Here is a 27901-nt window from a genome sequence, read left to right on the forward strand (position 1 = left end):
CCAGTAATTGTGGAATTAATTAAAAATGAAATCCCCATTAAAACTCAGGGGCATTTCACCTCACAGACTGAGTGCCAGACAGCGGCCACAAACTCGCCCTGCATCTCGCATTTCACCTGACCAGAAAGTCTGGCGATGAATGATGAAGACGACGTTGATGATGACATTATCTCATGCTCATTGAACGCAAATGTGGCGTGCACGCCATAAAGAGCCAACAAAAGGTAAGAATAGCAACGGGAACGATGAACAGCGAAGGGAAAATACACTAGTTAATAACTTTAAGGGAAAATTATATACATTCATGATTTAAGTTAGTGAATTTCTCATTTTGGCATCTCAAATTTAAAGGAAGTGCAAATATTCAGGGAGAATAATCTATTTACAGGGTATATTTAAGGCAGTTTTGGGCCAAATGTCTGAAATATGAACATGATTACATTTTTGACGAGTGAATGCCCCATTCAATCCCCCTGCTCCACCCCATCAAGCTACCTGATGTCACTCATTGTGCAGTGAATTGTTTCGAAAGGCTTTTGTGTTTTGCATTTCGCATTTTGTGTTTTGCTATGAAATGAAAGTGGAGCTCTAGATGTGGGTTCTTTTCTGGCAAAATACAAAGTAAAAAATGCGGTTTTCCTGTGTTCCAGAACAGGTGAGTGATTGAATATCTCAAAATTAAGAGCTGCACTACTTTCCTTCTTTCGCATTTCCCTCCTTAGTTTTGGGGGATGCGTATTAAGTTGAGGCGCTTAAGGCGCATTTAAATTAACTTTAATAGCTGGCCCATTCAGAGGCCCCCAGCCAAGTCCTTCGGGAACTTCGCACAGCTCACGGGCCCCTTGAAAAGCCACATTTACGCCAAGTACTTAACAACTTTAATGAGCAGGGGATAGAAAGAAGGCAGGCGGAGCAAGAGTTGGAGCTGAAAAAAACCTGCTACATCGGGGGAGGATCCAAAGTAGCCAACGCGCACTTAATACTAATGGCTGTCATTATCCTTTATCCTTTGGCTGTCGCAACAACTGTCTATCCACTATCTCTATCCCACTGCCACCCATTTTGGCCCTTTGTTTGCACGCACATTTATTAGGCAAACCAAAGCGCAAACTTCCCGCTGCCAAAAAAAAAAGCGAGGAACTTGGTAAAAACAAAGAAAAAATTAACTTAACTCAATTTACAAAAACTTTTATTTCTATTTTTTCTGGCTTGTTTTGTTAGCTGTTGACAAAAAACAAAAAGGAGAAACGAAACGAAAACGAATTAAGCGCCAAGCCAGGGCAAACTTTAAGTAGCTTTTGTGCGAGAAAGTATTAAAATCGCTTTTTCAAATGGCTCCCAAGGAGGTGGGCAGGGAATGCGGGCAGGAAAGTAAAGGGATTCCACAGCCAGCCAAGTGTCCTTGAATCATATTTACTTAACTCTCTGCTGGATCTTGGCATGTTCTCTCCTCCTCTGATTTTATTTTCATTTGCCAGCAATTTCCTTTCTTATTTGAGCAAAAATGAATTTCCATAAGTCTGGCAAACATGCTTGGCTCCACAAGTTCGTTGCTTAAAACTCTTAATATGTGATGAGATCCATTTCAAGGAGGCTCTGAAACTTTTGCGGTTTCAGGTCAAGTTTGAGCTCCGTTTTTATCAAGGAACTGCAGAGTGAAAAGTTTACATGACACCCATTAAAGGCCTCAATTTGATGGGGCAATAGCTGGTCTCTTGGTCATTCGACCGCACTCTATTATTGCCTTCCCTGCAATTTCTGGCCAGGGAAACCACAACTCCGATCCGTTCCATCGGTGGGGACATCGCGTCTATGCTCTGTAATAATTTCACACGCCCTGTGTCGCGGTCGTTTTAATTAGCACGATTGCATTTTCAACACGTCCAAGCCATTCAGACAGTAAATCACATAGGCTGCCCAACATGTGCTGTCCACTGTCAGTCACTCAAACATTCAGTCAGTCAGTCAGTCAGTCACTCGCTCATTATACATGATATAAACTCAAACGCTGGTACATATTTGATTTGGCCTCCGTGTGCATTGTGCAGCAGATTGCGGTTTGGCGCTCTTCAGTCCGCCGCTGGCATGGCAACAATATAGATATACGAGTATATAGCGCCAAATCGGCGAAAAGCTGGGAGTAAATTAATCCAGCTAATTAGAATATAAGGGTCCAGGGTGGGTAATTTGATCAAGTGCGGGAACGGGGACTGGCGAAAATTAACACTGCTCAGTATCCAGTATCCAGTATCCAGTTTCCGTTTCATTTTAATTGGTTCTTTGGAATAATTAGATCAAGTTGTTGGAATATTTTATTGGTGTTCCAGAAACAACTATTTAACTTTACTACATTTTTTAATATTTAAACTGTTTTCCACCTCACGATTTAAGTGCGTGAAAAACAAGAGTTACTTCCACCATTTCGGTCAATCGAAAACTGCATATTTTAACGTTTCTAGGCCACCTACGTAGTAGACGTCAATTGTCAGTCAACAAAAGTTGGAAATGTGTTTATTTATAGCTCCCATTCTGAGTTCCCCCTGCAACCCAAAGCCTCCATTCTCATCCCACGTTGCGTATACGCAAACACAAAAACCGAAAGCGAATGCACCGAAAGCCGCAGTATCCGCTCGCACGTCACGTGGCAACAATCATGTCTTAAAGGCTGCACTTCGAGCACACTGGAACAGTATGGGACGCGGCTGGGACAGCTGTACTCTGATAGTGATAGTAGTAGTGATAGTGATCGGTGGGATTGGCTTGATCAGGGGTCAAAGGTCGCCGTTGATAGATTCCGTTTGCCAGGCGGTACAGAGGCAGCAACTCCAATGCCAAGTGCATCGCGTAGAGACCGCCGATGGATATAGGTTAACCATCCACCGCATTCCAGCTCCCCGAAATCCACAGTGTCCTCAGCACTTGCGCCCCTTTGTGTTGATGCACGGCCTGCTTGGATCCGCCGGGGATTTCGTGTCGGCTGGCAGAGGCAGGTCCTTGGCTCTGGCGCTCCATGCCCGCTGCTTTGATGTCTGGCTGGGAAATGCCAGAGGCACCACCCATTCCCGCGGGCACCGCACTCTGCCGACAAGTGACGCCCGCTTCTGGCAGTTCAGTTGGCACGAGATTGGCATCTACGACCTGCCCGCCATTGTGGATTACGTGCTGGCGAGGACGAACCGGCGGCAGGTGCACTACGTCGGCCACTCACAGGGGACCACTGTGCTTCTGGTCTTGCTTTCTCAGCGCCCGGAGTACAATGCGCGGTTTGCCAACGCGGCTCTGATGGCACCGGTAGCCTTCCTCAAGCACCTGAGCAGTCCGCCACTGCGATTACTGGCTAGTGACAGTTCCATGGTCACGGTGCGTATACTTGACGGAATTGGGAAGTGCCTTTAGTGCTGCCCAAGTGATAAGCTCTTGTCACTCGGGGAAGGAGTTCACTAAAAAAGATTAACATTTCTATGCTTTTTCGCACAAAAAAGCTCTTAATTCTCAGCTACACTGTAAATAAAAACGGGTATAGAATGGTTTTTTTTAACGATTTTAAAAATAATTACTTAAAATGACTTTTTTTTTTATATTTTATATTTTAAGTTATTTTAATTGCAAGTAACATTACCAAAATTTGAACTTAAATTTACGACTTAATGGGCTATTCTCCGTGCAGCTGCTGCTGAATAAACTTGGACTCCACGAACTGCTCCCGGCGACGGCGCTGACCCAGGTGGGCGGCCAGTTCTTCTGCACCGCCTCCCGACCCACCTACGCCCTCTGCACCCTCTTCACCTCCCTTTACGTGGGCTTCAGCGACTATCCATTGGATCGTGTGAGTACGATTATATATGCGGGCCATAATTTAGCCAACAAAGCGCTCCGGAAACTTTTTTCTTGTTGTATGCAAAAGTTTTTATTGCACTCTGGAGTGAGCCTGGCGTTTCCACCGCCTCCCCCACAAATCCTCCCACAAACAGACAAACATACGTACTTTCGAGGGGCGAAGACCGGGGGGGCGGAGGCCTTAGTTTCGGTAATAAAAGTTATTTGAATTTAAATGCGTAAACGAGCTGCTCCTGCCGGGCAAAAGCTTCCTGGTTGGAAGTCAGCCCCGAACTATTGTGAATGTGGGTTAAAAAAGGGCGCGAAAGGGGTGGTTCATACCAGTCGAAAGGGTTAATTGATGAAAGCATGCAACTTGTTCATTATCAAACAGATATCACTTAAAGATTAAGATATTTCAAGGTTCAATTCATTATAATAATTAGTCTTTGTAGCTATACTTTTCCTTCTTAATTTTCTCAGCGATAGCTTGGTAAACGAATTTTTAGGGCATATCCCAATAGACCTAACAGACACTGAAATTTCCGCAATAATATGCAACCGAAAAGGTGCTCTAAACTTTTGCCCAGCCTCTCCTCCCTCTTCACACGAAAATGCCGCTCCAGCTGGCGGCTAACTAGAGTATAACACACATTACGTATACGCCACGTTGCCTTAAACACTTTTTGTTTCCCGCGCACACGGTACATTTAAATTTTGTTTTGCCGTGAAATATGGCAAATAAATCGCGACCGTGTAACGAAGGAAAAAACTTTATGGCTTATCTGTGTGTTCGTAGTGTTCGGAGTGTTTCGGGGCGCGTGCTCAAAAGGCTTACCATCTGAATCTGAAGTGAGTTAGTTTGCGTTAGTTTTGGGGCGGATCTGGGGGTCAGGCCCTGGCGCCAAGTGCCGCTTGTAAGTTATTAAAGTGGGGGCTTTGGCCAATTGGCTGCGGCCCTGGACACTGCGATGCCGAAGCCGGATTCGGACTCTTTATAGTTGCCCGGAGAGCACGGAAGAAGGTTAGAAAGTTTCCGTGGATATAGTTCCCAAATCTTTTTACATATGCGGCCATAAATAAGCATTTCAGGCGCTGAATAATCCAGGGGTTAAGTTAGGAATGGACCTGAAAATGCCTTTTTTAAGTTAACTTGAAATCGAAATGGGTAAACGAAAATAAAGTCCATTGGTAGAAACAAAAGCGCTGAAACTATTGTTTCCGATTCAAATGTTTAACTGCCACTGCCAACGGATGGCAGTAAATAACAAAATCACGAAGCTACTGCCACTTGACTTAAGAGTCGTATCTATGCGAGAGTCATAACTTCCATAAAAAGTCAACAAACCAGAACCAGCAGCGAAAAATTGTTAAGCAAATACAGTGGAAAGACGCTGAGCTTGAGCAAATGGAGCGAGGCGATACTTGCGACAACTGCCGAACATGCCACACCACACAGATAGAAGTCCGAATAAATATTTGTGCATATTTAGTAACCCCTGAAACCCCTGAAACCCCTGATACCCCAGATGCCCCACCCCACCTACGACCCTCGCAAAGTTCAACACTCTTGGAAAACTGCACTGCGTCGAATAAGATTCGAGCTGAAATATAAAAAATACAAAAAATTCGAGATGTAAGAAAAATAAATGCAAAGGAAACGAAACGAGAAGAAAAACTCGGGGAAACACAAACAAGCTGGCGGCACAAAATTGCCAGTATTTGCCACAAGTTGCTGGCTGGCTGCAAAAAGGAAACAAAGCTGAGAAAAAATGGGGAAATGCAACGGCCAGGCGGAAAATCAAATAAACATCAAAACAAAAAAAATGTCGCCGCAGGACGCATGCAACGTTTCAATGGCATGTCATGGCAATTTAAAGTCTGTCCGATTTACATAAAATTCTATAACTGAAGAGTCGTTGCGGCATGCCCCAAAAAAATGCCAAACATCAGCACATCGGCAAAAAGTAAACTGTTTTTTGCAGATATCCTGTTTAAACAAAGATTCTCGGATTTAAATGGAGTTTTAAAAAGAGCTTACAAGAAAAACTCTGCAATTAAATGCTGAAAGCTCTTAAGTCTCATTTAAAATGTGGTAAGAAATCTATTTTTTAGAGAATATGTAGATGGAGGTGCACTGATTACTTGCAATTAAAATCAGGAAAGCCATTAAAAATTAAACGTTTTTATATGAGTTTACTAGTTTTAAAGCTTCCAGCTTGATTCAGCAACATTAAAGTGTAAACTTTTTAAAGAAAGCACATGAAAAGCAGAAATTGCCCAACTCATTTTCCACTTAATATATAATATTAATACCGTATGGAGTGTCGGAAGCTACTTATCCTTGCATCAATATTTTCTTTAGAAAACTACTTTATTTTGTGTACTCCTAGGCGGCTTCTCAAATCTGTTGGCCACTTCAATCAGTGGCCTGCAGCAATAGCAATATTAATCTCAATTCCAATATAAAACTGAAAAGCTCATTGCACTTACCTTAATCAGGGGCAGAGGTTGCGGCGAGTAAGCAGCTAATTTCAAAACAAATACTCGCAATATAAGTTCAGATTCCCCGCTCCTTCCGCATGATCAAAGCGAGGACCTCTTGGCCCTTGGCCCGAGACCTCGCTCCTGTGCCCGTTCATGTGTGAGTGGGCGAGTGTGTGTGTGTTTGTGTGTGCTTGTGTGCACTTCCGCATATGCTTTGTGTCGCAATGAAACGGAAATAGCAGCCTGAACACACACTGATACACACATGAGTGGTCAGGCGAGGAGAGGTGAGAGGTGAGGTCCTGTTTCCGGCTGTTGCTCATAAAATTGAAACGATTCGGGAGTTTAAGCCTAACAAAATGGACTTCCTCTGTTCCTTCTCCAGAACATCTTGCCACGCATCCTGGAGACGACGCCGGCGGGCATTTCGCGGGGCCAGCTGCAGCACTTTGGCCAGCTCATCAATAGCGGTAAGTCGGCCATATGACCTGGTGCACTGGAAAAAACAGATAAATATTTAAAACTTAAGCTATATATGATATCAAAGCAAAATCGAAAAGTCTCCGAGGACCTACTTTAAATTAATTACTAAAAACCTAAAGTTTTTCTCAGTGCATGCCACACGCATGTGGAAAAGTGGTGGGAATAAAGTGGTGGCGGAATTACCATTGATGGGTCTTTCGTTTCGTCTGCAGGCAAATTCCAGCAGTACGACTACCGTTCGCCGAGACTGAATGAGCTGCGATATGGACGGACCACGCCCCCCTCGTATCAGTTGGCCAATGTTCGCCTGCAGCTACAGATCTTCCATGGCAACCGGGACGCACTGTCCAGTCAGGCGGATGTGGAACGACTGGTCCGCGAGCTGCGGAATAGCATTACCCAGCTGTATCAGGTGCCCGGGTATAATCATATTGACTTTCTGTTCGCCTCCTCGGCGGCCCAAATGGTCTTTGAACGAATAATTCAACAGGCCTGGCAGTTGGATGCGGCATCGGCGCCTCAAGGCAGCGGATGATTTATAGAAGCGGGAGCAAACTGGGATACATCCAGCGCAGTGAAAAAGTTCCATCAAACGTGCGGACTGACAACGCTTGCCCTTTATTGAAATATGCTTAACTCACTTGATTTACATTTATATTTTGTCATACGATAAACAAACTTAAACGTAATACAAAGAAAAACTTGGATAAACAGACCTCATAAGCTTCATACTTTACACTAAGCAATTGCGGTAATCAAAATGTACATTGGTTGTTAATAAAGTGGAATAGTCCGTCTGCTTCTCGACCAGCAGTCCTGCCATACTTTCACTCTGCCAGGTGGGAAATTGCATGGGATTTTGTTTTTTGTCTCTGGGGCTGTGATTATTGGATATGTTTAAGGGATTCCCTAAAAGTGACAGTTTAACTTAGTTCAAAGCCAGCACCGGACTGTATGGCATAAAGCAGTTTTTCACGCATTTGTTCCACAGTGTTGAAGGGCGGAAGCTTCAGCAAATTGGTGCAAGTGCTGGCCGTGGGCAGGCGTTCCATGTCCCCAGCATTTTGGATAAAGAATGGTGGGTCCAGATCCTGCCAAGGAAATCCAAATTAGTAATAAAACAAACAAAACAACTAAATACCAACCTTAAAGCCCAGCAATGGTGGCCTGGAGCAGCTAGTAACGAATTTAAGCAGCTGCCTGCGCTGCAGATCGTCGAAACCTTCCAGAGCCGCCCAGAATGCCACAATCGAAGGGTGTTCCGGAGTAAACTCACCGCCATATTTACAATGTTTCTTTAGATCCTCCAAGTCGATGGGTATCTCAGCACCCGAAATGAGTATTTGAAGCTCCTTATTGCTGAACATATACAGCCATTCGATGGGCAAAACGTTGGACAGACCTTTGCGGAAGGCGTTGCAGTGACGACGAATCTGGACGTTGAGCTTGTAGTCGGCAATTAGCTGTAGGTATTCTATTCGATTGGAGTTGGTCACGGGAATGCTCTGGCCCTGCGGCTTCAGTTCCACAATCTGCGTCTGACCCAGGGAACTGCTGGCCACTGTGAAGTCCAAATTCAATTCACTAACATCGCCTGTATAGTCCTTCAAGTACAGCAGATTGCGATACAACTCCGGATCCAAGGAGGCTAACTGATGAATGTCGACATCCGAGTACTTTCCTGCTAGCTTGGTAAGGAAGAACTCGGCCAACGGAAGCTCCACTAGCAGGTTCTCATAAATGGACTTGCCAAGGATGCGTCCAATGAAATAGTAATGCTTTTCGTAGTCTTCGACGAGATCGCCCACATTTGGATTGGGATAAAGCTTGTTGTCCGTGGTTACCCTGGGTATGAAAATCGTAAATATATAACTCGGTATTCGATTATTTCAGTTATTCTCACATAAAGAAGCCACGGTTTGGATCAAAGGAAGTTTTTATTAGCTCCGACAAAAACTCGCGGAAAACTCCACCGCCATCAATGCCTGCCTCATCGAGTCCTAGCGTTGAAATAAACTGTATGCGAAACTTTAGGCGAAGATCAGGTTCTAAACGAAAAACAATAATAAAACTCATGATGTCATAATCTTAAGGAAAAAACCCACCATTTTCTGGGCGCAGTTTGTCGTATGCATCTTCGTATATATGCGACCGCCTCACCGTGATCATAACTGAAGGGCCCTGGAGAAACGCTTGAAGATTTCCCTGCACCCGCATTTTGTTGGCAGCAACCAAACCTTGCAAAATGCTCACCCGCTTGTTAAAGGCCACTACGAAGGGGATTTCCCGCAGAATGGTTATGGAACGGATCTGCTTCGTGGACATGGGTGGTCCGTTCTCGAAATCTTCTCGTGTGAAGTCTCGAATGGGTTGGAAGGGTCGGATTCCCCGCAGTCGACTACTGTGGGTCAGCGGTAAATCTGTTGGCCTATCCAGCGGCAAGTCTAAACGAGTTACGGTCCAATGTGCCTCTGGGCAGAAGCCCAAACGCAAATCCCGTGTATGAATCTGGTTCAACACAAAGACGACCACATTCAGTAGATTGGCCCAAATTTGCTTTTGATGCCGCAACTTCTTATCATCAGCCTCCGTGTGACCCAAGACGCTACGGTAGTTGGCCAAATTGCTGCGGGTTTCTGGGAAGGCCAGCTCCACTAGACCCATGCTAATGTCCTTCAACGTCTTGGACATTTGTACAATTTCCGCTATAGAAAAGGGCATGAGTCGGACGTGGTTAATGGTAGTCTGCACTTGCAGCAAAAGCTTGTTCTCTACAAACTCAACATCATGTAGGGTTGGCAAAAGCCGTCCAAAAAGCATACAGAAAGTGGCCAGGAGTGGAATAGTGCGATCCACTCCTTGTTGTTTAGCTGAAAGGTGAAATAAATATATGAAATTGAGTAATCGAATACATTTCTTGTGATACTTACGCACAACACCCTTCGAAATCAGGGTTAATGGAGCAGAGAAACCCAGTTGAGTGGACTCTGCAGCCAGCTTAAACCACACAGCGCGTATGAACTTAGGAGTAAATGCCAAAGTATAGAGTAATCTGTAAGGAACCAAGTATTAAATATTGAAGAGTCGATTCGTTAAATAGCATCTCACTTGTACTCAAAGACTGCATGCTTGTTGTAGATCATCAGGTTGTGACAGATCTCGCAGAGCGCATAGATCAGCTGACTGTTCTCGATGTGCGGATCCAACTGCTGGACAATAAAATCCACTCTCTCTGTTTCGTTTAATATGGCTATGGACTCCAACAAGCAGTCGCGCTCTTTAACATTTAGTTCTCCGCTGCTTCGGCATGTCTGCTCCATATCGTAGTCCAGAGCGCGAGCCGATGGGTAATCCTCCTCCTCCTCAGAGTCTTCTGACTCATCATCGCTGTTTCTGTGACGATGTGGGGCATTGGCATGACCACGAAGTGTGGACTTGGGTAGCTGCAGAATATTGGGCATCATTTCTGCGATGAGGCGGATATAGACCACTAGCAAAGAGCTATGCTGTAAGGTGGCTGAAATAGGAGGACGATTAATTATAGTTTATGGGTCACGAAACATTCATTTAGAACTTACTCAGCTGTCTGCGATCGAGTACCAGGAGGGAATTCAGTAAATACGACGAGAAGAGCGAGTCAAGACGCTTAGGCTTTTGGCCCGATTCAGCTCCGTGGAAGAGAAAACTGCGCCTGCTAGATGTGCTATCCGACTCGGCTGACCCATCCTTCTCTAACGCTTCAAAAAGCGACTGCATTAACAAGTCGAAGGGAAAGTCCGCATTCAGCGCAAAGCAGGGTAGCACAAAGTACCGAAGAGGATCCGTGTGCGGCGCGGCCAATATGTCCCGGATAAAGTTTTGGCAAACTGCCAGCGACTTTGGAGACAACGGCCCACCGGTGGAAGCCCTTTTGGCCACCGCTAGCGGGCGTAGCAGCAGCTGTAGCAAAGCCTCAGCCAAAGGACTTGGCGCATGCAAAGTTTCACCATCCAACGGCGGACATTTGTCGTCCAGCAGCCTTCTCAAGCGGAGAAAGTAGTTACGGGCAATCAAAAACGCAAAGACGCGCTCCAGATACTGAAACAGCAGGGCCTCATCCTCCACATAGCGCTGGACTGAAGAAACGGTGGTAAAAGTCTCCAGCATGCGCAGGGGAATGGCCTGAGCCGTATGCGACAGACTTAGCTGAAGCAAACAGATATCCAGCAGCTTGCACAGCCTCAGTAGCCACATAGAATCTATGGAGGAATGCTGAAGCAGGCGAGCAGGTTGGCGAAGGATCTGTTGGCAGACCTCGACCTGTTGCCCATTAGGGAAAACATTAGGATGTGATTAAGTGTGCATCAATGAGACCTCACCAATCGCTCGCTGTCCTTAGCCTCCCGGCTGCTATAGAAGAAGTTGAGACGCCGTAAGAGAAATGTCAGGCTCTCGTTCTCCGCGATGCAATCCCTGTGGGCCAAGAGATAGCCATCGAAGGCCTCCCGCTCTGCTCGTTTTCTTCGCTGGCGGTGTATGAAGGAACGGGCATAGGACTGCAGCAGCACCGCTCCATTCTCCTTTTGGCGCAGCTCGTTACGCTTCTGACGCTCTTGCGCCGCTTTCCTGATCACCGTGTCCCTGTCGCAGGTGTGAGAGGCTCCACCCAGACTTTGCACCGGCCTCCGGCGGTACTCCCCATCAAATCCGAACATGACGCTGCGCTTTTGGGTTGTTTTAGTGCCCGGATCGGACTGAATCCACCAGCTTTTTGGTTCAGTTGACCCTCCTCCGCATTCTTCACCTGACTGCAGCAGCGGACGGAATACTGCGATTCCGCGGTGACTTTATTGCTTTTGCTCCTCGACCAAGAATCTATAATTTTATGCACTTATACTCCGAACACGCTCTAATTTTAAGTGCAAAGCGTAAAATTTCGGCCAATGATTTGTATATTTCTTTGTATATTTCGATAACAAGTTATCGACAGCTGGGCCTGGAATGACTGGTACGTTGATTAGCCCTGGTAGAAGGGCCGTTCTTGATTTCAATTTCGATAAACTTTGAATTGAAATTCCCAAAATCTCTGTAATGAAATTTAGCCGTTTTAAATTTCGTAAGTTATTAATTATCTCTTACTTACTTTAACTTCAATTTAATATTTTTAAGCTTATTTTAAGCAAGGTACTACACAACTTGTTTTGCACCAAAACAAAAAATATCTATGTAATGCGATTACATTTTTTTTTATGCAAAGCAAAACGTTGCCTTTAATATGATTGAAGTTTATGAAATATACATTCATTCGTAAAGATGAGTAAAATGTTTAAAACTAAACCACCTAATTAGTAGCTTCTGTTGTTTTCTATTTAGCAACTAGCCTGCTAATGAGAAAGCAGGAGCAGCTAAGAGTACATTTCAGACCGTGGAGCTCTATTGTACCTCGGAGAATTAGAGCGAGCTCTGTTTAGCGGCCTGGAGGTTCAGCTGGTGCTGCTTTTCGATGAGGGCAAGTAGAGCCCTCGGCACATCCATTGTCTGATCGTCCACAAGAACAATATCGAAAGTGTTCATGTACTTCTCCATGTTAGCCTCAACGTGATCGAAGAGAAAGCCGATTTTCATGATGTGCGAGGAGGCTGGCACCCCAGAAGCCATGTCAGCATCTCCAATTGAATCGCCCATGACGATGATATGGTCCCTAGTGTGCACCAGGTCATAGTAGTCGCTGCCATTCAGCACGGTTTCGTTCTTATTGAAGGTGTGAATCATCGGCTGTTGGAAACCATCCAAAAGACCATCCCTGAACTGAAGAAAATTGGAGACAACCTTTACATTCGGATGCATAATGTTGGCCTGACGGAGCACGGAGACCACCGAGTTGCCCAATCCGGCGGAGAAGACTAGTGTGGGAATGCCTAGGCGCTCCAAGTCCCCGAAGAACTCGTGTGTGCGGTCACGTAGCGCATGCTTGTACTTGCTAGCTATCTGATCTATTTCGGACTGGTCAAAGGCGAAGCCGCTAGTCAGTTTTCCCGACTTAGTCCACCACTCGATCATGTACTGCACCTTCTCCTCAATGGGCATATGCGGATCGATCTCTATGGGCCTGTACTTGTGGTACAGCTTGTCCGTCTCCTCCTTAAAATTCTTCGGTAGCGATTGGCAGGCATTGAAAATGCCGAAGCTGGAGGGAACCGCTCCTCCGTCCTCCGTACGCTGTTTAGTGATGGTGTAGTCGAAGTCAGACACTATTTGCATACGTTCCGGTCCTCCGAAAACAAACTCGTTGATGATACGCTCCACTTTCGCCGGATCCTGCATGCGGCAGTGGTCTTGAGTGAGGGACGGAATGTCCTGGACCCTCAGTCTTCCACCGGCGGAATCTTGCTTCTCGTCACACCCCATATTGAGTAGCCTTCTCGCCCAACAGCTCAGAGGTCTTCCCCTGATCACGATGACTGAATATCTAGACCGAGGGAATCAATCGGCGAAATGCGCTGAGCTTTCACCAGCGGTATCTGAAAAGTGTTAAGGCAAGCGATTTACTAGCGCTAATACCGATCGTCTGTATTGGTAGTTCTATATCTAAGGCTGACCTTGGACGCTTGTTTTGACAAATTTGTTGGTTTTTGCACAGTGTTCGCAGTTATCAGCTGACTATCGAAGCTCTGATATGACAAGCTTTTTATATTTATAAATTATGTCAAAAAACAGTAAGCGAACCGTTCTGTAAACATTGAATTTAGTTTAAAAAGTAAAATACGTTTTGCTCCGACCACTTCCACTTTCAACCAGCTGTTTGCAGGCGAAACGCTGTGGAATCAGAACGGATAATCAGCTGACTTCAGCGCCAATTTTTGAAAAAATCGTTCGTTTTGGCATGTCTTTTAAATCGAGCTACCAATGCTGTCAGTAATAACAAAAACCTCTTTTGCATGTCTTAAAGATATATTTTAAAAAATAAGGAATGTCCAATTTCAAAATTTGCGCCGCATAACATAAATTAAATTAAACAACAGAGCTGAAGCAGCCTTTCCAAATAAACAATGTGACACATTATTTACAATTTGTGCTAAGTTCGTGAATTAATTATGATACACAATATAATATTTATACCTTCCTTTATATTTTTGCATCGACTTTGTAACAATCGCTGCTAATACGTTTTTGTAAATCTAAAATATTCCTAATAATAATCAAACTCAAAAATAACATAATCTGATAATCTACTGTTATAACTATGAAGTTTACATATTAAATATGTATCCTAAAAACGGGAGTGTACGTAATGAGTTGAGTGCGCTTCCGTGAAGAACTACATGCTAAATGAAACACAATCTGAATGTGATGGCCGAAAAACAAAAACACTTCAATCTTCGATTACGATGGCGGCTGGGGACTGCTGTGTCTTAGGTATCAAATGCTTGTTGACCTGCTCCGTGGCCTGAAACTTCCACTGTGCCGGCAGATGCTTCCTAAGATCGGGATTCTTTGCCAAGTGACTGCAAGATAAGTAAAACATAAGTAAGCATTTCTAGATTACGGAAAAGGTTTAGGCTGCTCTTACCGGTTAAGAAAGCTTATGGCTGATCCAAAAGTTTTGAAGAACAAAACGCCATGTTCTGGTATTCTGATCAAAAAGTCTGAACCGCGCACTTTGACGCGGAAGCGTGGCAGACCTTTTGCGACCATTATGCCGTAGCAGACCTCTTCGTTTTCGGGTCTTTGTCCAGAAACTGCAACGGAATCCGAAATTGCCTTCGGTGGCAGAGAGTGCCGCGAGGGCAGGGGCTCCCCCGCAGCAGAAGGTTTCACGGGCAGAGACATACGCGTGGTTGGATCAGAAACCTTTGAGGTGGACACTGGAGACGGCTTATCACTGCCACCTGTAACTTTCGCTGGCATGGATTGTCGTGATGTCGCGGTTACCGGAGGTTTAACATTTGCCGGCACTGATTGCAGATTGACAGCGTTAGCTGGTCTGGGATATAGCTTAACCCCCGCGTTCTGCCCTGGCGCTCCTGGGGGTCTTATCGGTGGAATGTTTTTGGAAATAGGCGTCGCCAAAGGCCTGATAACAGGCGCCCGGGCAGCAGTAACTGTCCCCGTTTCTGGTAATGCTTTCGGTGTTTGTTTAGCAATCCCGGTAATGGTGATGCGCTTTTTATTGCTTACAGTCTGGAGGGATTCGGCTGGCCGTTTTTTGTCCTTGGTGTTCAACTTAGTGATAGTTATGCCCCCAGGAGTTATAGTGTTTCCACTGCTCAGCAGCTCCTGCAGCGACTCATTAATCTTGTTATGCACCATTTTGGCTGCTGGCGTATGTGCGGGCGAACTTGACGAGGCGACATCAGGAACACTTAACGACGTGGTTAGTTGAACTTGAGGCGTAAGGTATTGGGTGGTAGGAGCTGCCTGTCCATTCTTGGCGGGGACGTTTGAAATGAAGGGCATGAAACCTCCGGTTAGCTGGCATGTTGTCACATCTTTACAAGGACGTGGGGATGGCGATACCGAATCCGTAGTGGTTATCTGCAGAGCACCGGTCATGGGAAGTTTTTGTATGGTGAAATTCGTGCGAGGAAGTTCCTGCTTAATCTCAGTATCTTTCTTCTGGACTTCCTTCTCATCGATAACCAGTTGATCATCCGTATCATCGTCTTCATCACTATCGATAATCACTACCGGCGGAACTGTCTCGTTGTTCTTTTCTATTTCCACAGATAGCTGCGACGGAATTTTCAACACATTGAGACCAGACGTGACCGAAGAACTATTCTGCTGCGCCACAAGCTTTGCCGATGATTCCATGTCGATCTCGAAGTGCACTTGACCGTTCACATGCAGCACCCAGAAGGCCATGCTTCTACGATGCCGCTTGACCTGAATAGAGTGCTCTCGCTGGTAAACCTCTCGCAACATCATCTTCCTGTCAACACTCTGTAACAGCACTAGCACTGGCGGCGGCACATCTAGACTTAGCGGACCAAAGTAGATTTTCTTTTTTGAAGATGGCGTCACGAATGCATCATATGGCGCATTGGGAAAGAACTGAAGCTTAACCACTTTCTGGCTCTCCTCGGCCACCTGCATCACGCTGTAGATCCTGGTCAACGATATCATGTCATTGAAAGCGGGAACAAAAATGTGCGAAAAGTCATCATATATGTCGAGCACGACCCATCGGTGGTCGGTCTTATGCAGCTCGGGTATTTGCAGTTCTTCCACATCATTATTGTGAACTTTTCTGAACTCGATGTTGCTACGGATTCCAGAGACGCTGTTTTTACTTTGGGTACCTAGTACCAAAGCCTTTTCAGGACCGATAGAAAGACTCGCAGTACCAGAATCTGAAGCCGATGTTGTTTGAGCAACAGGCGCAGGTTTCAAAGAACCGGCAGCAACAGCTGACTTGGTAGTCTTTGCTGATGAAATCGTACTCGGCGTCGTTTCTTCGCTCTGATTCTTTTTCTGACTTTCCCGTGAGCGCTGCCTGATAGGTATCGCGCTCGGTGAAGGAACTTCTGATGCCACACTACTCGGCACCTCAGTAGGTGAGCCTGCGCGGCTGTTGCGCTTCTTTTGGTGTTCTCGAATACGCTGTTTCACAAGCAGCGAGCACAGCACATTGATCTTCTTGGTAAGCAGCGGATGAGTCTGTGGCGTCGGCTTCGTACAGGCATTGCCTTCCATATGTCGCAGGAATCCCTTGACGAGCCAGTAACTCTGCCTGCCCTGCATTACCACAGCAAGTCGGTTGGTGTTTTCGTTTCTCGTGGATTTCATAAGCATCCGAGCCATTAAAGGCAATGCTTGAGGATCGGTTGCAAATTTAGTGTTCACCACTCCAATAGCGCCACACACCGACGGCATCAAGTTGGTCGTGGTGGCTGCCAGGAAGCTGTGAGTCTTCATTTGGACATCCCATATAAATACGAAACTAGATTCAAAAGCGGCCAAAAAGTTTGTCCACTTTATGATGCAAAGAATCTCTTCGTTAGGAGCCGGGATTATCTTGCTTTCTCGCTGCAGCGCCAGATCAATGTCCTGCATCTTTTTGCTTACCAGGGTATTCATGTTTTTAACCACCTCGTTGTAGAAAGAGCTAAAGTTTGTAGAATCCAGATCGGCGGAATCCTGTGCCCCTCCAGAGGCGACCGCAGCCATTCCAGATGCTAGCGCATCGACGGCGGCAGAATTAAGCGAATAACAGGCGGCGATGCGAGGCACTTGAATTTCCAACTTCTTTCCTTCCTCTTGAGGAGAAGGCTCATCCGACTGCAGTTTTATGCGCTTGCCTGTAGTATTCGACTCATTGTTAGTGGTTCCACTTCTTTTCTGAGAGATGTTAACCTCGCTTCCATCGGAATCGTCACGCACTTCAATTACGGTGGGTTTTGCTTTTTTGCTCAGCTCTCGTTTCCGTTGTCGATCGAGCTCCTTGCGGTAGTACGTAATTGCACCCTGAATGCGAGCCTTAAGCAGATCCATTGATTCCGGAGTCTCGTTACGGGCGCAATAGTGACGCACTCGTTCCGCCCGTCGTTTATTGAGGCGTTGGTATTCGTTTTTGGGAACGGAAATGGCTCGCCGGCACATATGGGGACGGGAACGGAAATAACTGAAGATAGCATCTAACTCGATGGACCTTTGGATAGGAGTCTCATCGCTGAAAGCAGAAACGGCTGCTTTGAATTCATCTTTACATTCAATCTTGGGCGGAATAGACGTCTCTACTTCAGTCTTTGGCTTTTGTTCCTCTTCGCTTGCCTTTTGCTCCACCTTCGCTTTGGTCTTCTTTTCCTTTCCTTTTTTCTTTGTTGAAAACTCCTCCGACGGGCGCTCAAAGCTGTAGTGTGCCCTGGTGGCCAGATCTGGATTAAAGTGAGTCACAGGCGTGTTCCACTGCTCCTTCTCAATGACCACCGGTTTGCCATCAGGGGATTCACCGCCACAGAAGCACTTATAAAGCTGGTGGGTCATGCAAAACGTGGCCAAGTTGTCAATGTCTGGTAAACGCCGTAGTCCCACAAAGCAATGCTTCAGCTTGGCAAGATCGGTGTCCTTCACCGAACAAGGTTCGCTTAGAGCAGGAGCAGATATCTTGGCACTGGCAGCGGCAGCCGCAGCTGCAGCAGCCGCCGCAGCAGCGGCAATCTTCTTTTGCTTCTTTGATGTAGGTGATACCACTTCCTTTTCGTCCTCATCAAAAATTGTGTCATCGAAATCCTCGTAGCGCTTCGGAGCTTTCGTGCAGCGTCGCTTTTTGTCGCCCTGCGACTCATTGATAAGCAGAGTCTCGTTATCTGTAAGCACTAAGGTGGAAGTGAAGTCCTTCTCCATCTTGGCCAGCCGTGCAGTGGCCTTACGGCGCAAGTTGAATGCATCCTCGTTGGAAATTCCCCGTCCCTAGGTTTAAAACGGAATACAATATTAGAATATTACCAAATATAATAATTATAATGTGAATATTACATCTACAGCCTCCACACGCATGACACGACCCTGCTCCGCACCCATGCAACGGCAATCCAAGACACACTCTGCCCTGCCGCAGTGATCCCGCACAGGTAACTCTGTACCTGCTAAGCTTGCGCACAGACAGCCCAACTGGCAATAATCCTTAATGCACGGTTTTTTAGCTAGAAAAGAAAATAACCGTAATTTTGTTATCTAACTAAGTAGACTAAGCCAACAAACCATCAGCATTTCTGGCAGCCGCATCAATAATAGTTGCATTTAAACGTCTCAGTTCATTTGCCAGGCGCTTCTGCTTGTTGGGAAGCCGCTTTGCCTTGCTACCAGTTTTATCCGCGTCTTTTACAGATTCCTCCTTCATGGAACTTAGTTCAGAGGACTTGGGCAACAAAGAACTATTTCCTACTGCATCTGGATCTTCGCTTATGAAACTGTTCTCGCTGCAGCTGATGGCCACAGTGTTGATCATGTCGTTGATCATGTCTGCGCAGGCCAGGGTCTCCGCATCTGGCTGAGGGGGAAGCATTTCCCGAAAGGCAAAATCTTGCAACTTATCAGGCTCTTCATTAAAGCTTTTGTCGAGGAGCTCAGATCGGTCTACCACGCGCCGAACGAGAATGTGATTCCGATCGTTCAGATATGGAATAACAAATGTAAAACTCTTTCGGCGGCCTGCTGGTGTTTGGGAAGCCTGCTCCTCTGCATCCTTCATGCATGCGGGTGGCGCCCGCAGCGTCGATACACTAAACTCGGCCCACTCCCGCGTTATGTCATGATGGGGCAAGATGTGCTGAAGATATCGCTTGGCGATTTCGTGTAGTGGTCGTCCCAGTTGAGGTATAACATCTAATTGAACATTTGGCATGCTAACTACGGCCATGCTCCCACCTGCGAGAAGTAGAGCGGCCGTGTCATCGTCCAGCGGCCTCTGCAGCGGTTTCTTTGACAATGGGCAGGGACGAAATATGGCGGGCAGTGGAAACTGGTTGAGGATCTTAGGGTTTCTCGGCGGACACACTTTCGTGGGGATAATCTTTAACTCCCGACAAATGCGAGCATCCAAGCACTGGCTACTACAGTTTAGTTCTTCCTCTTCTTTGGGCGTTAGCCTGCTCAAGTATGGTCTTTTCTCCCTCTTCAAATTATTTCCCCGAGCTCCCGGTAGGCGTACCAACTCCCCATCCACCTGGATAACCTGGAATTACGGAGGATGATTAATAAAACTTCAAATTAAAGGAGCATTGAAACACTAACTTGATAGTAGTAGTTCGAGTTCTCGGTGGCCACATAACTGGCCGCCTGCCATCCCTGACGCGTGAAGGGCATTTGTGAGTCGGGTGCCTGCAGAGTTTGCATGGCCGCGATCTTCACCTTTCTCTGACGTTGCTTACGCTGCAACTCCCTGTATACATTAGCTTCGTTATTGATGATGCCCATCTTGTGGTTCTTGCAACGCTGCAGATACTGCCGCCTTTCAGCCACCGTTCGTAAGCGTTGCAATGCTTCCGGAACAGCCGGCATGTCCATCGGCGGAGCCATACTGTGCGAGGTAACCTGTCCATCGTGTCCCATCGGCTCGAGTAACTTATTCTTGTCGTCCTGCTGCGAATCCGAATCATTAATGTGGTGTTCTCGCATGTAAGCATCCAAGGATTCGCTAACAAAGGCGGCATTTCCCTCAGTGGTTTTGCAGTTTATGGGCACCAGTGGAGTGAGAAGCATGCCCGGCTGGTGAACACTCTCGTCAAAGCCCACGAAGTCTTCGCTGCCATCGTCTTCAGAAACAGAGAATGGAGCAACGCAAACTTCCGACGGCATGTTTTCCTCACGGGCAAAATTCTTAACGCGCACCTTACTAATGAGCATGTCTAAGAACTTGCTGCCACCGGCCTTTTCGCCTTTGTCTGTCTTCTCGGTACTGGAACATGTGCTCGTCGGGCCGCTCTGCTCCTTGCTAGGAGTGGCCGGAGTTGGGGCATCCTCTAAGCCAATTGCTTGAGCGGGTGACTTTGTGGGCGTCCTTTCAGCTGTCTCCTTCAAGGGAGCGATACCAGAGTCGATGTGATCACCGGTCTCTTCATTAGGCGTTTCCTGCCTAATCTCATTCTCCTCTTTACGCTTCTTAACTGGGACTTCCGCAGTGGGATTGGTGTCTTCAATGAGAGAAAGACTTCTTTTGCCGGTCTTAAGTAGTTCGAGTTGCTGCTTCATCTGCTTTGACAGTTCCTCGGCTCCCAAAGGCTCGGCCACATGATACACCTCCGTCTCCTCGTACTCCTCTACCCTTCCCATCTTTTTGTAATAACCCACCAAATTCCCAGACCACTGCCGCACGTTCTGCAGGCGGCGCTTGATCATCCCCTTTAGGCGCGGATCAAAAAGAATGATGCGTACACGTCGCAAGATGTGGACACGGTGGCTACGCCGACGTCGCCAGGCATAATTCCGGATGACGCAACGAGGACTAAGGGCGTTAACTATAAATCTCTTGACATTCCACCAGTTGCGCTGCAGGAAGGCCTTGGAAACGGGGTACTTGCGTTTCAAATGGCGGTATTTTATCAGTTCCTTGCCTTTCAGTACGATTGGAGGCAGATCGTAAGTCATGCTGAAGATAAACCAGAAAAAGTCATTATTACTAGTTGAAAAACTTAAACCACAAGATCCAGGATGATTTCCAGTGTTGACCGCCAAAAATAAAAAGAGAGCGGCGTTGGCAACACTGGCCGGTAAATGCACTGATCCACCAAAAATGTTTCCTAAATTTATAAAACACAAGGAGAGCTTTCTATAGATTTTGATTCAGTTAATACAAATAAATGAATTCACCAAAAATTGTGAGCCACACTGCTCTCAAAAACAGTAGATACACACACGGACAAAGCTGCGCTCTACATTTGTATGTCTGTATAATCAACATAATTTTTCAGGCTGTCGATGGCACCGATATTTGACGTTTGTACACATACGTACATTTATATACAATAAATAGTAATAAATAATTATGTTACGTGTTTACGCACTTTTTTTTTTGCAAACTGACCCAGTATCACAGAAACGGTATATTCACGACTCTTGCTGTTGCTTCAGCGCCCCTTGTCACACCCCCATACAAACAAAAACACGCGATGCGTTGCTATTCGAAGAGCACAATCATAACATTTCAGGACTTAGATTTCCGCGCTAGTGCTGACTACGAGCGATGGTCAAAACTCATTATAGGAGAGATCCACAACCGACACATGTCCAATGGCACTTTTTGAGGCGAAACGAAAATAAAGAATGCACTGCGATCAGATCACAAAATAATCCCGATTTCGAGTCAGCGTCACCGCCATGCGTGCTTGCAAGTGTGTGTGATGCCCCCCTGTTCGCTCTCCATTTCCAGGCATTTCACAGGAACGCATGGTGCGGACCAGCGGCATGTGTGGGAGGGAGAAGGGATTGCCCACGTGCACCTTTCGATAACCGATAAATCAAGTGTATTTATGTAAATATGTACGAACATGACAGGGAGAAAACTTTTGATAAAGGTCCTAGTTTTACAGCACTAAAAAGGAATGAGATCCGAAATCATCAACGATCGAAGACGCCTTGATAATTGAATATGATATTTCTTAAAGAAGTAGCACTTCTTTTAAGTGGCTGTAACTTGCATACTACAAGACTTTAAAAAAGTCAAAAAATAACAGAAGGTATCTTAAAATTAAAAAAAAAAATAGAAAAGTTAGGGTGTATAAGCTAAAATATTTCTGTTTTTTAAGTATCGTCAAAAAAACTGTTCAATCACGACACATTTAGCTTCATTAATATACTGAATTTAGTATCTTTTCCCGAAAATGTATTTCAATTCATTAATTTTCAATAAAATGATTATATTAAGCCGAGATCTGAGATGGCGGAAAACTAATCAATAACCTCAAAACTAGATTCAACATGGCGTCGCAATAGATACATACACAACCGATCGCATGCGTCACATGAGACACCCTCTACACTCCGCAAAAAATTCCATGCCGGCAATGTCCTGCACTGTAATTTTGGCGCTATTATAGACAGCTTACCTGTATCTGTATTGACTACTAACAGTCTGTTGGGTCGTCGACACTAGCAAAACCGTAGCCGCGTCGCAATTGTTTAAATTATTTTTACAATTAACTCACAGCTCCGGTTGACGACGCGTCGAAAAAAGCATAGTCGAATACATACACAAACAGTGAAAAACAAGCATACTGCGATTAATCCAACATGGCGTCCGATAGACTGCGCGCCAAGGGATGACGGAATGGAACGCAGGGCTGCTTATGTTAAATAAAACCTGACGCTGACATTTCCAGACCATTAAAAACGTTTTTTTGAATAGTCCAAATACAAACAAAATAAGACTAGTATGTGTAAAGGATCATCAAGGGGCCTCTTTTCAGCAAGCTAACACTTGGGAACTCCAGCCAGCGGGTGACCCAATTTGTTTCTCGCTCTCTTTTTGCACCCCTGGCACATGTTTGACCGCCCAAGAATCCATCAAAGTTTTAGGTTAAGAGCACGCATGACCTAATCCCATTAAATAAATGTCACGTGATTTTGTTTACTTTTATTTTTGTTTCGAATGGAATTAAAAAATATAATTGAGTGCCTTCAGCAGACTGTACCTGAAATGCGGATAGCATAAGATAGCGCCAAATCAGTAGGGTAGTTCTCAGCAACTGCAATATGAAAGAATGATTCAAATTATACTCTTATTTAAAAATAACATATTTTGTTTCTTTTGAAAATGTTCAGTAGGACCTATTGGAGTAGGATTTGTTGCGGTTAATGTGAAAATCATGCCACATATTTCAGTTATTTGTTTTCATCATTTTCAACAGAAACTTAAAAAAATATCTTTAATAGTTACCTTGGTTAAATAAGAACATGCTTTGCGAACTAAAAAGCAAAAGAAAGGCAATTGTTAAGAAGGGTTTTAATGTTTGTTAAGCAATATGTTTTATTTCTTGTAAGAATTGTCAGTAGGACCTATTGGAGTAGGATTTTGTTGCGGTTAATGTGAAAATCATGCCACATATTTCAGGGTTTTTCTTTTTCATCAGACTTGAAAAATATTTTACAGATGTACTTTTAAAGAAATTGAAAAGTTCATCACAAGAAAAAAACATTTAAATACTTAAATATTTACCTTTTAAATATAAAAAAGAACCCATCATTATTACAATAACAGTGAAACTGAAAAAGATTAAAAACATTTATTTAGAAAGGCAAAATAAAAGATTTTAGATTGTTTTAATTGTGGTGAATTTCAGTAAGACCAATCTCGCATTCAACAGGAGAAGTTTCAATTTCAGATAGGGGCGAAAGTTAATACTCATCACTTTAAAATCGTACTTTTTTTATTTTTTAATAATATTTACCTCTGTAAACAAATCGGATTCCATATAAACCGCATCATTTGATTAACCCAGCTGTAAAATAAAAATAAAACATATTATGTATTATGCAAGTACACATTAGATCATTTTTATTATTGAAAACATTTCAGTAAGACCAATCTCGCATTCAACAGGAGAAGTTTCAATTTCAGATAGGGGCGAAAGTTAAAGCTCATCATAAGAAATGTACAAATATAAAAAAATATGATAAGTTACCTTAATGGAAAGCATTTTATGGTTCCTTTCGGTCGCACTGCAATTATATATAAAATTGTTATTAACTTCCTGTCAAGTTAAAAATAAGCAACATTTGCCTATAGATTTTATATATTTTTCAGTAAGACCAATCTCGCATTCAACAAGAGAAGTTTCAATTTCAGATAGGGGCGAAAGTTACAGCTCATCAAGGTAAATGTCACTGAAAAATTATACCCAAAATCGAGACTCACCTTATGTTCATTTGCTGTGCCAGTTCGCCTTTTGAGTAGTCCTTCGACCTATTGATGTTAAATAATTTAAGTAAATAATTGAGACAATTAAGTGAGCCGAAACTCTTATATTATTCAAATGTGCTCGGCTTGCATTATTTTTTCAGTAAGACCAATCTCGCATTCAACAGGAGAAGTTTCAATTTCAGATAGGGGCGAAAGTTAATGATCATCAGGATAACGCGAGCAAAGGCAACATTTGAGATTTAAAAATTGAACTTTTAACTCACCTGTAATTCGTGAAGCCTATTTTTCTTACTACAGAGCTAAAAAGTACTTAGATATTGAAAACTAAAAAAGGCCTTTACAATAAAAAATACAATTTATTGCATTGCGAATGTCACTTAAATGCATTTGTTATTTGTATGCACTTCTACACATAAAAACACTCCTTAAACTTAACAGCTAGCAAATTGGTAGGTGTCTCTACAAAAAACCGTAGAGTTCTCTATAAAACCTAATCCTATAGAAACATTCGATCATGTTACTATTCCTGAGCTTCATCTCTGTCCCTATCTTTATCCTTCTTCTTCTTCTTTTTCTTCTCCTTTTCTACAGGCTCTGAATCTTCCTCAGCTACTGGTGCCTCTTCTTCGCCCTTATGCTTCTTTTTCTTCTTCTTTTTGTCCTTGGATGGAGTCTCCTCAGAGGCTGCGAGTGCCGACGTTTCCTCAACGCTCGAGGTGCTCAACTTGCGCTGGATTAATAGATTGATTAGTATGCTTCAGTCGGAAAGAAAACGATTTAGAAAACCTACCTTGCTGGGTTCACTGGATCCATTTGAAGGAGCTGACTCCTGAGGAGCTGCTGCTGCCTTCTTGGCACTGTAGTCCACAAAACCGGTGAGCCACTCTTTAGGTGTGTTCTCATTGGGACGACCGAATTTATCCAGCTTGCCAGCGGCTATGAGGGCCTTCTTAGCCGACGCCTTGGGACCCAATCCCCACTTGCGCGGATATGTATCACGCTCCATAATCACACGCTTTATCTTAGCAACCACACCATGGTCGCAGGACGACATAGTAGCTGTGGTCATAAGAGCAATGGCCAGGCAAATGGCTTCACCCTTGGTAGTGCAAATGACAATCTCCTGGTCTATCTCAATACCATCCTCGTATCGCAGGACACCGGGCAACATGATTTTGGCACCATAACAAACAGCATTTACCTGTAAATAACGACGCGATTAGTTGCAAATAACACGTGATTAAAAAGAAGATATGTCGACCGAATATTCTTTGTCAAGCGCGCAGGATATAAGCACTGCCCGACATACACACATCAGTATCTTTACTGTTCCCAATCATAGTCACAGGTGCACGTGGGAATTGCACGCATCTGCCGGCTTAATATCATGGGGTAGGTTTTTATATACTGAGCATCCAAACTTACCGAGCTGTCTTTCATGATGATGCGCTTGTGGTTGACCAGCAGACCTTCCAGCGGCTTGATAACACGTCGCAGCATAGACTCGTCCTTATGGTTCTCGTACAGCCACATGGCGTCCAAAACGTCATGCATAGTCACCATGCCGTCACGCTCCGACTGAATGCCCGAGCGGACACGACGCAGCTCCAGCATCTGGCCACCAACGCCCAAAACAAGACCCAGATGTACACACATCGTACGGATGTAGGAGCCGGCCTCGCAACTAACCCAAAAAACACCTAAGCACGTGAGTAGGCGGTATTGGAGGAGAGAAAAAGACGATGTTTTAACATGTATAATGTGCATTTGCGTGGTCTGGCAAATACTGGAGTTTCAGTTGGTTAAGCGGGCTGCATCCCTACAGGACAAAAAATCCAGCATCGACGCCCCCGCTCGGGACGATAATGGCTTAATAAAACAGGGACTCACCCATATTCCGGCTCTCATCGTAGTCCAACAGCTTACTGTCGTAAACAGTACGGACTCGCAGTTGTCGCTTCACAGCGGAGATGAGAGGAGGTCGCTGGAACAGTGCGCCCCGCAGCTTCTCCAGACCCTGACGCACTTTGGCAACAGACTCTACGGCTCCATGCAGCTTGAAGATGGCTACGTACTCCTTACCAGCGCTTTGTTGTGATTTGACCAGTCGGGTGGCCCTGTCAATGCACACAATCAGGCAACCTGTTCAAAACACGCGACCACATATTGAGGTTAGGTTTACTGGGCGGAGGAAAACACGCGCTTTCACTTACCCGTGACTTTGGGATCCAGCGTGCCAGAGTGGCCTGTCTTTTCCACCTTTAGAATCTTCTTGATCCAGGCCACCACCTCATGGGAGCTGGGGTTTGACGGCTTGTCAAGATTGATAAAGCCCGTCTTCATGTATTCCTTGATGTCGCGGTTCAGGGGAGAAGATCCATGGGCCAATGGAGTGTAGTGGTTGGATCGAATGTTTAGCTTGTCAAAGTTCTTGAGCAGCAGCGGCCATTGTGAGGTATCGAGCTCTGCGATCTTTGAGGAGGGCTTGATCTGGAAGTTGCCCTGCTTCTGCAGGGTTCCAATATCATCCCCGTCCAGGGGCTCCTCCTTGATCTTCTTCTTTTTCTTTTCCTTGCGGACTTCTGTAGGTAGACATTTTATTTTGTTGGCGTCGCGTTTTTATTCATCACTTTTTTGACTTACCAACGTCTGCCATTTTATCTGCTTTTGTCTGAGAGAACTACTAATAGACGGAGGAACCTCCGCACGTGTTGCGCGCAACGACAAAATGAACGAGAAAACACGTGGAGCGCGCAGTCTATCGATAAATTTTTCCATTACAATATTTTTTAGGCAGCACTGCATTTCACGCAGATATCGATATTTAGTGTAGATCCATCGTCGTAAAATCAAGTATCGTTATAATTAAGGAAAGATATATATTTCTTAACATATGTTTATTGGTTATAATGTAAAACATAAAAGTGAAGTTTTTTATAGGTAAGTAGGAGTCTAAACAATATGGACAGCCCTAGTAAGTTGATATTAACCAAATACTGCTGATGCAATCGATAGTTAACAGCTGATTGAATTGTGCACGGCTCAAAGCGTTGTCCACACTGGCCGGTTTTTCCTGCAAAGTTTGTTTATTTTTATAGATTTTTGAATTACATTTAAGTTCTGCAGAATCATGTCTAGGCGTGGGCTTTTGCTGATGGGCCAGTGCATGCCCTGCATAAAGCAAAATGCCTCCAAGATCCGCATTCGTCGGATGGAACTGGACAAGAATCTTAATATGGTCAGCAACGCGTATAAAATTTCAGAAGACTAGAATTTATTTTACATTTTTTTCCGCAGTACTTCAAGAAGGACGAGTTCTACTTTGCGCACGACCCGCAGAAGGTATGCAAAACCGGGGATGTGGTCCTGATAAGGGAACTTCCCGAGCGACTTACCCGCCTCATCACGCACAACGTGGAAAAGGTCGTCTACCCGCTGGGTGACATAACTGATCCGATAACTGGAAAGAAGGTGGTCGTGGGCAAGTACCGGGAGGACATCGAGATGGCGAACCAGCTGTTTGGAAAGTCGAAAAAGGCTTTCGATTACGAGAAGGCTCCGCCGCGAGGTCGCCTAGAGGGAACGAAGGACTTCACCCATGGAGAAACCTACATAAAGTACCACGAGGATGGCAAGGACCAGCCATTTGCTGTTTAGGGGTTATCCAGTTGTTTATCTGTTAAGTTTCCTATCTCTTTTATAGTAAAGTGCACTAACTTGTCGTAGATATAATTTTTTTGTGTTTATGATTACGCAAGGTAAAAAAAAATAATTCCA

The 27901-nt window shown here is 44.8% G+C and overlaps 6 protein-coding genes, 1 long non-coding RNA gene and 5 other non-coding genes across 14 annotated transcripts; 2 read left to right on the top strand and 10 right to left on the bottom strand.

Annotated features, from left to right (window-relative positions):
- The first annotated feature begins 2817 nt into the window (after positions 1-2817).
- LOC108107398 (lipase 3) lies at positions 2818-7599 on the top strand. The gene is made up of 4 exons (XM_017214918.2): positions 2818-3360; positions 3668-3826; positions 6689-6773; positions 6999-7599. Exons 1-4 carry the CDS (start codon positions 2938-2940, stop codon positions 7319-7321), a joined length of 990 nt encoding a protein of 329 aa, XP_017070407.2. The 5' UTR covers positions 2818-2937; the 3' UTR covers positions 7322-7599.
- On the bottom strand, positions 7424-11750 carry LOC108107397 (ubiquitin-protein ligase E3C). Its single transcript, XM_017214917.2, has 8 exons — positions 11145-11750; positions 10365-11085; positions 9895-10303; positions 9717-9838; positions 8892-9656; positions 8690-8834; positions 7932-8631; positions 7424-7877 (listed from the first exon to the last, which is right to left on the bottom strand). Exons 1-8 carry the CDS (start codon positions 11478-11480, stop codon positions 7710-7712), a joined length of 3366 nt encoding a protein of 1121 aa, XP_017070406.2. The 5' UTR covers positions 11481-11750; the 3' UTR covers positions 7424-7709.
- Positions 11751-11904: 154 nt separating this feature from the next.
- On the bottom strand, positions 11905-13557 carry LOC108107495 (7-methylguanosine phosphate-specific 5'-nucleotidase). Its single transcript, XM_017215043.2, has 2 exons — positions 13365-13557; positions 11905-13286 (listed from the first exon to the last, which is right to left on the bottom strand). Exon 2 carries the CDS (start codon positions 13171-13173, stop codon positions 12217-12219), a length of 957 nt encoding a protein of 318 aa, XP_017070532.1. The 5' UTR covers positions 13174-13286; positions 13365-13557; the 3' UTR covers positions 11905-12216.
- Positions 13558-13697: 140 nt separating this feature from the next.
- Positions 13698-22440, bottom strand: LOC108107385. 3 transcript variants are annotated; one of them, XM_017214899.2, is made up of 6 exons: positions 22311-22440; positions 19501-20854; positions 18469-19441; positions 18244-18410; positions 14336-18177; positions 13698-14270 (listed from the first exon to the last, which is right to left on the bottom strand). In XM_017214899.2, the coding sequence occupies exons 2-6, from the start codon at positions 20851-20853 to the stop codon at positions 14138-14140; spliced, it is 6468 nt and encodes a 2155-aa protein (XP_017070388.1). In that variant the 5' UTR covers position 20854; positions 22311-22440; the 3' UTR covers positions 13698-14137. The 3 variants fall into 3 exon arrangements, with proteins under 3 accessions (XP_017070388.1, XP_017070387.1, XP_041675793.1); XM_017214898.2 differs by lacking the exon at positions 22311-22440 and adding an exon at positions 21290-21599; XM_041819859.1 differs by lacking the exon at positions 22311-22440 and adding an exon at positions 21270-21599.
- Positions 22441-22822: 382 nt separating this feature from the next.
- Positions 22823-24352, bottom strand: LOC108107429. Its single transcript, XR_001772439.1, has 6 exons — positions 24119-24352; positions 23886-23922; positions 23652-23702; positions 23420-23466; positions 23141-23169; positions 22823-22949 (listed from the first exon to the last, which is right to left on the bottom strand). It is a non-coding gene; the product is annotated as an uncharacterized LOC108107429 (long non-coding RNA).
- On the bottom strand, positions 23531-23619 carry LOC121529689. The gene has a single exon (XR_005993599.1). It is a non-coding gene; the product is annotated as a small nucleolar RNA Me28S-Gm1083 (small nucleolar RNA).
- LOC121529687 lies at positions 23767-23855 on the bottom strand. Its single transcript, XR_005993597.1, has one exon. It is a non-coding gene; the product is annotated as a small nucleolar RNA Me28S-Gm1083 (small nucleolar RNA).
- On the bottom strand, positions 23996-24083 carry LOC121529686. The gene has a single exon (XR_005993596.1). It is a non-coding gene; the product is annotated as a small nucleolar RNA Me28S-Gm1083 (small nucleolar RNA).
- Positions 24252-24339, bottom strand: LOC121529688. Its single transcript, XR_005993598.1, has one exon. It is a non-coding gene; the product is annotated as a small nucleolar RNA Me28S-Gm1083 (small nucleolar RNA).
- Positions 24353-24460: 108 nt separating the features above from the next.
- On the bottom strand, positions 24461-26871 carry LOC108107428 (H/ACA ribonucleoprotein complex subunit 4). The gene is made up of 6 exons (XM_017214958.2): positions 26768-26871; positions 26338-26706; positions 26015-26266; positions 25550-25824; positions 24915-25325; positions 24461-24854 (listed from the first exon to the last, which is right to left on the bottom strand). The coding sequence occupies exons 1-6, from the start codon at positions 26778-26780 to the stop codon at positions 24645-24647; spliced, it is 1530 nt and encodes a 509-aa protein (XP_017070447.1). The 5' UTR covers positions 26781-26871; the 3' UTR covers positions 24461-24644.
- LOC121529683 lies at positions 25379-25518 on the bottom strand. The gene has a single exon (XR_005993593.1). It is a non-coding gene; the product is annotated as a small nucleolar RNA snoR639/H1 (small nucleolar RNA).
- A 284-nt stretch (positions 26872-27155) lies between the features above and the next one.
- LOC108107370 (28S ribosomal protein S17, mitochondrial) lies at positions 27156-27856 on the top strand. Its single transcript, XM_017214875.1, has 2 exons — positions 27156-27362; positions 27422-27856. Exons 1-2 carry the CDS (start codon positions 27255-27257, stop codon positions 27779-27781), a joined length of 468 nt encoding a protein of 155 aa, XP_017070364.1. The 5' UTR covers positions 27156-27254; the 3' UTR covers positions 27782-27856.
- Positions 27857-27901: the final 45 nt, after the last annotated feature.

The sequence above is a fragment of the Drosophila eugracilis genome, unplaced genomic scaffold, assembly GCF_018153835.1.
Source record: "Drosophila eugracilis isolate 14026-0451.02 unplaced genomic scaffold, ASM1815383v1 contig_1765, whole genome shotgun sequence".
Classification (NCBI taxonomy): domain Eukaryota; kingdom Metazoa; phylum Arthropoda; class Insecta; order Diptera; family Drosophilidae; genus Drosophila; species Drosophila eugracilis.

What these genes read in the sequence shown, in the direction of transcription:
- LOC108107398 (XM_017214918.2), top strand. Translation starts at nt 2,938, where the DNA reads ATGCACGGCCTGCTTGGATCCGCCGGGGATTTCGTGTCGGCTGGCAGA. An exon ending in GTGACAGTTCCATGGTCACG is followed by an intron (nt 3,361 to 3,667) that starts GTGCGTATACTT and finishes TTCTCCGTGCAG; the next exon opens with CTGCTGCTGAATAAACTTGG. An exon ending in GCGACTATCCATTGGATCGT is followed by an intron (nt 3,827 to 6,688) that starts GTGAGTACGATT and finishes TTCCTTCTCCAG; the next exon opens with AACATCTTGCCACGCATCCT.
- LOC108107397 (XM_017214917.2), bottom strand. Translation starts at nt 11,480, where the DNA reads ATGTTCGGATTTGATGGGGAGTACCGCCGGAGGCCGGTGCAAAGTCTG. An exon ending in CCAAACCGTGGCTTCTTTAT is followed by an intron (nt 8,632 to 8,689) that starts GTGAGAATAACT and finishes TTTCATACCCAG; the next exon opens with GGTAACCACGGACAACAAGC. An exon ending in CACCATTGCTGGGCTTTAAG is followed by an intron (nt 7,878 to 7,931) that starts GTTGGTATTTAG and finishes TTTCCTTGGCAG; the next exon opens with GATCTGGACCCACCATTCTT.
- LOC108107495 (XM_017215043.2), bottom strand. Translation starts at nt 13,173, where the DNA reads ATGGGGTGTGACGAGAAGCAAGATTCCGCCGGTGGAAGACTGAGGGTC.
- LOC108107385 (XM_017214899.2), bottom strand. Translation starts at nt 20,853, where the DNA reads ATGACTTACGATCTGCCTCCAATCGTACTGAAAGGCAAGGAACTGATA. An exon ending in GGCTGCCAGAAATGCTGATG is followed by an intron (nt 18,411 to 18,468) that starts GTTTGTTGGCTT and finishes TTTCTTTTCTAG; the next exon opens with CTAAAAAACCGTGCATTAAG. An exon ending in GCCATAAGCTTTCTTAACCG is followed by an intron (nt 14,271 to 14,335) that starts GTAAGAGCAGCC and finishes CTTATCTTGCAG; the next exon opens with TCACTTGGCAAAGAATCCCG.
- LOC108107428 (XM_017214958.2), bottom strand. An exon ending in GCTGGATCCCAAAGTCACGG is followed by an intron (nt 26,267 to 26,337) that starts GTAAGTGAAAGC and finishes TGTTTTGAACAG; the next exon opens with GTTGCCTGATTGTGTGCATT. An exon ending in GATCCAGTGAACCCAGCAAG is followed by an intron (nt 24,855 to 24,914) that starts GTAGGTTTTCTA and finishes CTATTAATCCAG; the next exon opens with CGCAAGTTGAGCACCTCGAG.
- LOC108107370 (XM_017214875.1), top strand. Translation starts at nt 27,255, where the DNA reads ATGTCTAGGCGTGGGCTTTTGCTGATGGGCCAGTGCATGCCCTGCATA. An exon ending in TGGACAAGAATCTTAATATG is followed by an intron (nt 27,363 to 27,421) that starts GTCAGCAACGCG and finishes TTTTTTCCGCAG; the next exon opens with TACTTCAAGAAGGACGAGTT.